General features: G+C 32.4%; 1 protein-coding gene and 1 long non-coding RNA gene across 7 annotated transcripts; one reads left to right on the top strand and one right to left on the bottom strand.

Moving 5' to 3' along the window:
- Positions 1–413: 413 nt before the first annotated feature.
- LOC145115291 (ferrochelatase-2, chloroplastic-like) lies at positions 414–4,601 on the top strand. Its single transcript, XM_079051559.1, has 9 exons — positions 414–780; positions 1,740–1,974; positions 2,331–2,474; positions 2,604–2,705; positions 2,784–2,887; positions 3,290–3,416; positions 3,483–3,635; positions 3,701–3,801; positions 4,049–4,601. Exons 1-9 carry the CDS (start codon positions 695–697, stop codon positions 4,353–4,355), a joined length of 1,359 nt encoding a protein of 452 aa, XP_078907685.1. The 5' UTR covers positions 414–694; the 3' UTR covers positions 4,356–4,601.
- A 996-nt stretch (positions 4,602–5,597) lies between these two features.
- Positions 5,598–8,188, bottom strand: LOC145117723 (uncharacterized). 6 transcript variants are annotated; one of them, XR_013712772.1, is made up of 5 exons: positions 7,845–8,188; positions 7,731–7,770; positions 7,341–7,445; positions 7,126–7,250; positions 5,598–6,547 (listed from the first exon to the last, which is right to left on the bottom strand). It is a non-coding gene; the product is annotated as an uncharacterized LOC145117723 (long non-coding RNA). The 6 variants fall into 6 exon arrangements; XR_013712774.1 differs by having other exon boundaries at positions 5,598–5,885; positions 5,979–6,547; positions 7,341–8,188; XR_013712773.1 differs by having other exon boundaries at positions 5,598–5,885; positions 6,439–6,547; positions 7,341–8,188.
- Between the last annotated feature and the right edge of the window lie 1,023 nt (positions 8,189–9,211).

Below are 9,211 nucleotides of genomic sequence, written 5' to 3'. Positions count from 1 at the left end.
TATAGTTTTCGTTTGTTATAGGAGAGAGATGAGGATAGAGGTGTGTGAGCAACGGTGAAGAGGGAAGAGGCGAAAATGTTGTCTACCGATAAAGAGAAAAAATGCGAGAAAGTGTGAGTGAAACATTTTAGGGTTCAAGAACAAGGTGAGGGTATTTTTGTCATTTCACATCTAGTTTAGGGCATTTTTATCTTTTTACATGGGTACTAACTATGGTTAACGGGGTTTAACTGTCTCAGGGACCAAGTTTGTTACCAAACAGTGCAATAGGGAACAATTGTGTTACTTTTCCAAAAATAGGACCAAAAATGTTATAACCACTAAACCACAGGGACCAAGACTGTAATATACTCTAAATAATAGCTTTTCACAATAAAAAAAAAAAAAAAAAAAAAAAAGATCCGAAATGGGGTGTCTTTGAGTTCTTCGAGCGTGTTCCTGTTCCCCTTACCAGCCAACTTTGAATTTCAAAAGTCAAATAGAATACCAACTAATTTAGTGATTAGTTTTCAGCCACGAAGCAAATCGCAGTTAATGAATTCTAAACCCACTCCTATATTTTGATGAAGATTTCTTGTTGATTCTACCGATGCTTTTCCAAAGAACTCTCATAAAACCCTATAGTAATACCTAATTCTCTTGATTTCTCCCCCTATTGAAGATTAACACGTTCAAAATCAACAGAGGCAACGCTATGGATGCAGTGACGAGGTCATATGGTCTCTCCGGTATAAATATCTCAAAATCGAACGCCTCCAAATTCAGACACGATTCTTCTATGTAAGTTTTTATGTTTATTTATTTGATGAATAATTTAAACACTGGATCGAGTTATTCGTTGGCAGTTTAATTTGAAGTATCAAATTGGCTGGCTTTACAATATATTTCGGATTCTTAACATTTGGGGAAGTATCATCATACCTACATTAATTTTTATAGCCGATATTACAAATTGAAAGCGTAGGTCGCAGATCAGAAACAAAAATCCATACAAATTCTAAAAATGCTCAAAGGGTTAATTGTTTTATTATTCTTCTTTATTGAACGACGCCAACAATCTTCATCATTTGAGAATCGGTTCAGTACATTAACAGGGATTTATTTTTTAATCGAATAATGCATGTGCGGCTCATTTCCGTTAACCTGGTTATAGTTAGCTTCTTAATTCTGGGATCTAATAGAACTGTTCTTCTATAGAAGATTAGAGACCATTGGTTATGATTGTATAGGAAGTGTTTGCTTTGTTGATCCTTTAGCATATGCTAAAAGGTTCTTTCACTTTGATCAAACAATGTGCGGATATGAAATTTGGATTTCATAACGATGCATTTCTCGACATGTCTCTGATACAATAATAACATAACGATGCATCACTTGCTTCATCCATTTCATGATCTCTGTGCTAGCATGCGTATGTGTTGTTTGATTTTCATCTCTTCCCTCGGTGTGGTGTGATGATTGAAAGAGGCCATGCTATGGGGAATTTCAACATGATGAAGCAATTGAAGTTTTTGATCACATTAATAAGAAAGAAAGGAGTATATTTTGTACATGCTAATATAGACAAGGCCTTATTCATTCTACTAATGTGGTGTTAAAGTTTTGAGTCCTTAATAACCTCCAATCTTTCCTGATGCAAACAGGAAGATGGAATTTTGAAAGTAGTAAGTCGTTATATAATTAATAATGGTTTTACAATTATTTAACTTCATTTTCCTAAATCCTATTTGTACTACTAGGCATGCATGTGAATCGTGTTGGAGGTCTGGTACAACTGGAAGAAGCTTCCAAAAGTTGCAATTGCAGAATAGAAAAAGGTTTTGCTCTGCAGGGATGTTGACACATCCTTTAAGTTTTACTGAATCTGATTCAGAGATTGAGGAGGATAAGATTGGAGTACTTCTTTTGAATCTTGGAGGCCCAGAGACACTTCATGATGTTCAGCCCTTTTTGTATAATCTATTTGCAGACCCGGTATGTTTCTTGTTTTCAACTTCTATAGACTTAGGCTTTGTCTTTGTTTGTTTCTCTCATTAAGTGTCATTGATAAATGATGTGTGAGAAAATGACCACAAAAATTACAGCCTAGTTTCATCAGGTTTTTTATTCAACCACTAAAAGCATCTCCTATCCTGATTAACCAACCATTAAACTATTTTTGAGAAATGAGAATACTTGGTTAAAGCCATGAGAAGTGGTGAAAGTATGCTGTGAATTTATTTTATACTAATTAATACGAAAACCAGGTAACCGATTTTTGAAATGGCCAAAAATGGTTGAATCAGGATAGGAAATGGTTGAAATTTGTGTTGTATTGAAATTTGGAACAGGATATCATTCGTCTACCAAGGTTGTTTCGGTTTCTACAAAGACCCTTAGCACAACTGATTTCAACACTGAGAGCACCCAAAAGTAAACAGGGGTATGCTTCCATTGGAGGGGGCTCACCTCTACGAAAGATAACAGATGAGCAGGTGTGTAATATTAGTCTCTCAGCATTCGATCAATGTATATATTAAGAAACCTACAAAAGAAAATCCATTCTTGAAAAGCAAAACTACATACCATACCTAATGTAATGAAATGTTGCATTTGATGTGCAGGCTGATGCTCTTAAAATGGCGCTTGAAGAAAAGAAAGTTGCTTCTAATGTCTATGTTGCAATGCGTTACTGGCACCCATTCACCCAGGAAGCTGTTCGCCAGGTAACTATTATATAACCATTTTTGCCCTCTCTTCAAACTGCTAACGCTGTATGTATTCTATATTTGTATCCATGGCAGATTAAGAGGGACGGGATTACAAAGCTTGTTGTGCTTCCCCTTTATCCTCAGTTTTCTATTTCTACAACTGGTTCAAGTATCCGTCTTCTTCAAACCCTCTTTAGGTAACATTTTCTCAATCTAAAATTCCCACTCTAGTCTTTTTTATTTTGACCCCTACCCTTCACAAAATTTTTAATTTTATGAAAACCACTAGTTTGGTTTGATTTTTATGATTTAAGCCTATTTTTCATAAAAACCATCTTTAACAAGAAAAATAATCTTCCTATTGTTGTTTGCAATTCATTACCGTCTGGTTATTTTGAAATAAAGTAACCGGAATTTATTTTAGCACCACTATTATATATATATATATATATATATATATATATATATATATATATATATATATATATATATATAAGCAGATTTAGACATTGGGGAAATGGAAGGAAAGTTTTGTAAACTAATGGGGAAGAGGAAGACCTCGGCTCCTTTTCTTGAATGTTTTGTGTGTGCAACTGCAGGGAGGACAAGATTTTGTCAAAGCTTCCTGTTGCTATTATTCAGTCTTGGTATCAGCGCCAAGGTTATGTCAAGTCTATGGCTGATTTAATTCACAAGGAATTGCAAACCTTTGGCTCTCCTCACGAGGTAGCTTATGTCAATACTCAAGTCTATGTATGGCTCCTGATTTAATTCAATTTTCAATTTTGTTAGGTGATGATATTCTTCAGTGCCCATGGGGTACCCGTTAGTTATGTGAGAGATGCTGGAGATCCATATAAAGATCAAATGGAGGAATGCATCGACTTAATCATGCACGAACTCAAAGCAAGAGGAATCCACAACCACCACAAATTGGCCTATCAGGTACCTCATCCTTTCCTTTTTCAGAGGGGCTTTAAATACAATGGTCTAATAATTTTGTATTTCAGAGTCGAGTTGGGCCTGTTGAGTGGTTGAAGCCTTACACAGATGAAGTGCTTGTTGAACTTGGCCAAAAAGGTGTTAAGAGTCTCCTTGCAGTTCCCGTTAGGTATTTAGTATTTACTTAACTCTATTCATTCACTTGTTTCTTTTCAATTACTTAACACAACACTTAATGACTTGATGAAATAACAAGGAAATGAGATTTTCCCCTAACTGTTGTTTACATATATTTTTTTCTTCCGTTTGTTTCCTCTTTAAATCTTATTATTATCCAGGTAGGTAGATAAGCCTTTGATTTGATGTTAAAACAAGAAGTTAATAATAATGTGCTTGTAAATATTTTGTCATAACAGCTTTGTAAGCGAGCACATAGAGACACTGGAAGAAATAGATATGGAGTACAAAGAGTTGGCCCTTGAATCTGGCATCCAAAATTGGGGTCGTGTCCCGGCTCTTGGCTGCACCGCCACCTTCATTGCTGACCTGGCAGATGCAGTTATCGAAGCCTTGCCTTCTGCTTCTGCAATCACAACTTCCACAACTGATAATGCCAATACTTTTGTTCAAGACCCGCTTGCGTTTGCTATCAAATTGCTTTTAGGTTCATTTTTAGCTTTTATATTGCTACTATTCCCCGGGTTTAAGAATCAAAATGTCTGAAACACTCGCTCCAGATCACACACGATTGGATAAAAAAAAAGCATAAAATAAACAGATTTTGTTTATGATAGATATATAGCGGTCGGGAATTTTTATGTTTCAGTGTTTCAATAACTTGAGAAGAAATTGAGTTATCTAGCTATAATGTAACTAGTGTCATACCCGTCCGGTGGACAGGTTGACAATTGTATAAACAATCTATTGATTTTACTATGTTCTATAACATATTTCTTTCTTTTGTTTCCATATTAGCAATGTACAATAAAAAATCTATCCAATACAAACTAATGAGTATACAAAAATCATCAAGGAAGGGTGCATAACTTGAATAATCATGTTGAAATTTATTATCCAACAAAAATATCTCTTTTTGTAGCAAATTGTATCAATATACAGATGTAACACCAAATGGAACATCATCTCCTACGTAATAGTATAGTACGACAAATGTATCAAATTAAAGTTGTATTAATCAAATAAATTATTTTTTTAATATGTATTATAGTAAACTTGTACGTTTTCTAAAATATATTTAGGTAGTAAAAACTTTTTCGTGTTTTAATTGACTTTTTTTCGTGTTAATGAAAATAAACACGACATCGTGTCGTGTCATGTTCATGTTACATAAAACTTTGTCGTGCCGTTTCGAATCGTGCTAGGCAAAAATGTGACACGATTACCCGATTTGCCACCCTACATATTCCATCCTTACATTCATATAAAAACATATTTTGAAAAATCACAAATATAAAAAATATAATGAGATATAGAAAAAATATATATACCTAAATATACCAAAAGTAATTCATCAATACTAATAATGAAACTTATGTTGATTAACTATCATATTCCACCTGAATCCTAGCTTTCCAAGCATATGGGAGTTTAATTCAATCTTATTGAATATGAAAATGTAAAAAATTATCTAAACCAAATTCTATAACTATCGTTTGAAACATAGTGTGACAAAAGTAAAAATGTAAGTTCATTTAATGAATGAAGCATAATGGTTTCTTAAATATGCAGATTCCGAAGGGTCTCTTAAATATGCTGATTCCTACATGTTGTTGGACCATATGAGTAGAAATGTGGATAAACCACAAGTATTTCTATTTCGCACATAACACCAAGAGACCACCTGAAAAAGACTAACAATCAAATAATGAGCTTATTTTATATTTTATATGAAAATGTTATTATATTTTATTTAAAGAAATATTGATAGACTACTAACAAATCACATTCCAATGAATAACCCTCCTTCAATAGAACCTCCGAAGCAATATAATCAGTAATCTCAGTCTAATTTTATATTCAACTTACAATAAACATTAAAAAACATCAAACTTTATGAAAAAAATTAAGAAAAAACTCTATGTTTACGGTTAACCCGATTGATTTTTAAGTGTTTTGTTTTTTCTATTTTAGCACGCGTCTTAACCTGTCCCTTGTTTAGCTTGATATTTTTTATCACACATCAGGTGGCATAATTTCGATGGGCACAAACCTTCTGCACATTCAGTAAGTAAACTGAAACAAAAATTCCAATATAAAAAACAATAATAATATTTTAAAAGATTAAACCATAAAAAACTCACTTGAAAAACCTTCTACAAATCCTACCTTACAACATTTCTAAGACTTTCATGGCATTAAACTCGATTGTTTTTGTAGCGGTATTCTTCTTCAATCCCAATTACATCCGGTTGCAATTTTAAAAAATAAGAGTAAATTACATTTTTGACCCCAAATTATAGCCATGTTCACAAATTTCGTCCCATCAAATACAAACTCTTGTAGATGAGAAAAATATCCTTTATTTTACAATAGAAAGCTGTTTTAAAAAAATGTTAATGAAAATTAAGAAATTCTACTTAACTATACTTATAAATTTATTATCATGATAATGTACTTTGAAAACCAACTCAATTATAGCAGTGAAATTTTATGGCATTTGGGTGGAATTGCTACAAATTGGATAGATTTTTCCAAGCTTTATAATGAAAAAAAAATCTAACAGACTCAAAATGATGACAAAAAGATTATTTCAAATGAATGTGTATACCAAGGGGGAAAAACACACCTTCTTTTGGGCGTTTTTGCAAACACTTTATGTGTACTTTCCTTAAGCATTTAAGAGTTTATACAACCCACTTTACAGGGTCATTCACATCAAATCCTTCCTTAGCAGCCTATATAATTCAATCCAACATACCATTTAAAAAAAAATTAATATAGAAAACATGGAGAAAGATAAAGGAAGCATACAAATCATTTGAAGAGAAGAAAATAGGTATTAAGCATGAATAGTCCCTGGTAAAATCAAGTTTTCTTCTTGATCAGAGAAACATGATGTGGTAAAGTGGTTGATATCTATATCTTCCAACTCAAATCAAGAGCGACTCAGATGAACTGAATTTTGGTTTTAAGTCAAAGTTAACAGAAGAAATGTCACGAAATCAAAATCAAATATTAGAAAGCTATTCGATTTTTTTGGGGGAGTGGAAGAGAAAGTAATATCTGGAAAAAAAAAAAAGATAGAGAATGGTTCTTAAACTGTACTTGTTGAATGAATCCAACTTCTTCACAACATTATGCATCAACAAAGAATAAAATTTTGGCAAGAAACATGAAGACAAAACAAAACTGGGTTTTTCAGTCTATGCATATCTTTGATGGATATTAATGTTTTTATATATGCATATGATATCTACAAAATCAGAAATAATGGAATGGAATTAACATTAATCTTGGAACTATAAAAGATCACCTTGAAAACAACCATAGGCTGAGAAATAGCTATAACTTATGGCTACAATAAAACATCAAGTTGCAGTAGAACACCAACCAACAATGCTATTTCCCTCTTTTACTTGAAACAAAATAAAGCATAGTCTGCACATAACACACACAAACAAAAATTACTGATTATAAAAATTGAAGTTAATAGCTAGAGGCTAACTGTTGTCTTGAAAGGAAAGTTACCTTCTTGAAATTGGGAAATATTATGTATGGTAAAGATCCATACCATAGAAGAAAAAACATTTAGGAGCTGTAATGAGCTGAACATCCATGCCTCCTTCAAGATATCTGCAACATTCACTCAAAAATAGAAGTGATGTCAAGTGAGAGGACGCCAAGAGGATCAACCACCAAAATAGAACTTTCTCATCCCCAAAAACTAAAATCGCAAATTGAAAACTTCAATTAAAGCATCAAAAACCGATAAGCAAATAAGCATGGGTATATAATCACAATCAATAGCCCCCATTAAACAATAATTCTTCAATGAGTTGTGGAGACTGTGGATAGATTTATGCTAATAAGTCAAAAAAAAATTGTGAATTAGGTTTCTAGTATGAGTCGCAACCGTACCTGCAGTAGCCACCGTCAACGTGTAAAGTATACATACAGCCTGAAATGGCTACTCTTATAATATGTTGTTTATATTGAAAACATGAAAAGAGAGAAAGATTATGACCAAATCACCTGCCAATAATTCCATTAACCATGATTACAAGGTGATGAGGTTGGACTTTTGTTCCGATTCCGATCATTATATAGGTCAGATTTCTCTATCGTGGTTAGTTGAAGGAGAACTGCCATAAACGAAACACTCCAATGAGACTGAGAAACCGATTGAAGATACAACCGCCAACTGTGAACGTGGGGGAGAAGAAGGAGGAATCGTGGGGACAATCAGAAGGCGGAAGACTGTGAACGTGGGTAGAAGAAGGAGGAGCCGATTGATTAACTGCACACAACCGCAAATTCTGAGTTTATGCGGCTGATCGAAAGTCGTAGGAGTTTTAAGGGCTAGGATTTGTACGACGGTTTTTCACTCATCGTCGTTAATGGTATTAATAATGTGTATTTAAAGAAATAACAAAAAAAATGTTTTTGGAAAAGTAACCACCAAAGTCCGGAAACGAGGATACCGGACTAAGAAAAAATATAAAAAATTTAGTTTCAAATAAAAAAATTCCAGCAAGTTTGAAATCCGATGAGCAATTCTGAAACTTCGAGAAAAAAGTTTGTTTTGTTTACTAAAATCAAACAAAAAGTTAAACATAGTAAATAGAAAATATATACAATATTATGGCTTGAAACCAAACACTTTAGACACTTCGAAATATATTTCCGATATAAGTAGTTCAAATTCTCTTTAAAAAATTACAAAAAAAAAAAAAATGAACTTTGAAATTTGAAAGAACATTCCAAAATGAGGGAAGTTGTTATTTTTCAAAAACTGAATATATATATATATATATATATATATATATATATGATTATTTAAAAAAAAGCTTATTATAATGGTTAAATTACTTAATTTTTTATTTTCTTTTTGTGAATAGACAAGTTATTTCACTAAAAATATGTTTTATTTCTTTAAAGGAGGCTAAGTGCAAAATTTGATAATTTACTCTTAGTCGTACATTATACCAATCTACTTTAATTTCTTTATATTGTAGCATTATACCAATCTACTTTAATTTAGCATTATACTTTTGATTTATTTCTTATTAAGATTAAGATACAGTAAAAAAATTTGTCCTATAATTTCTATTTTTTCCTATAAGGACTTGTACTTTTAAAACTATCTAAAGTGAATTGCTTCCCATTTTGCTAATAGTTTTTAGTATGTTGGATATGTTTTTCAAAATACATTTTTGTAGAAATGAAACTATAATGTCATACTAAACAAATCAAATAAATGTTGCGTACGACTATGGCTGTAAACGAACCGAATGAACACAAATGATGGTTGTTCATGTTCGTTCGTTAAAGTTAATCGAACAAACGAACAAACATGAACGCATAAACGAACGAGTTTTTTTGTTCATGTTCGTTTGCTT

Source organism: Lactuca virosa, chromosome 5 (genome assembly GCF_052849685.1).
Source record: "Lactuca virosa cultivar CGN04683 chromosome 5, Lactuca_virosa_CGN04683_v6, whole genome shotgun sequence".
Lineage (NCBI taxonomy): Eukaryota > Viridiplantae > Streptophyta > Magnoliopsida > Asterales > Asteraceae > Lactuca > Lactuca virosa.
Note: the sequence above shows the minus strand (reverse complement) of the source record. Positions and strands in the feature narration are given on the sequence as shown.

What these genes read in the sequence shown, in the direction of transcription:
- LOC145115291 (XM_079051559.1), top strand. Translation starts at nt 695, where the DNA reads ATGGATGCAGTGACGAGGTCATATGGTCTCTCCGGTATAAATATCTCA. An exon ending in ATAATCTATTTGCAGACCCG is followed by an intron (nt 1,975 to 2,330) that starts GTATGTTTCTTG and finishes AATTTGGAACAG; the next exon opens with GATATCATTCGTCTACCAAG. An exon ending in CCTTTGGCTCTCCTCACGAG is followed by an intron (nt 3,417 to 3,482) that starts GTAGCTTATGTC and finishes CAATTTTGTTAG; the next exon opens with GTGATGATATTCTTCAGTGC.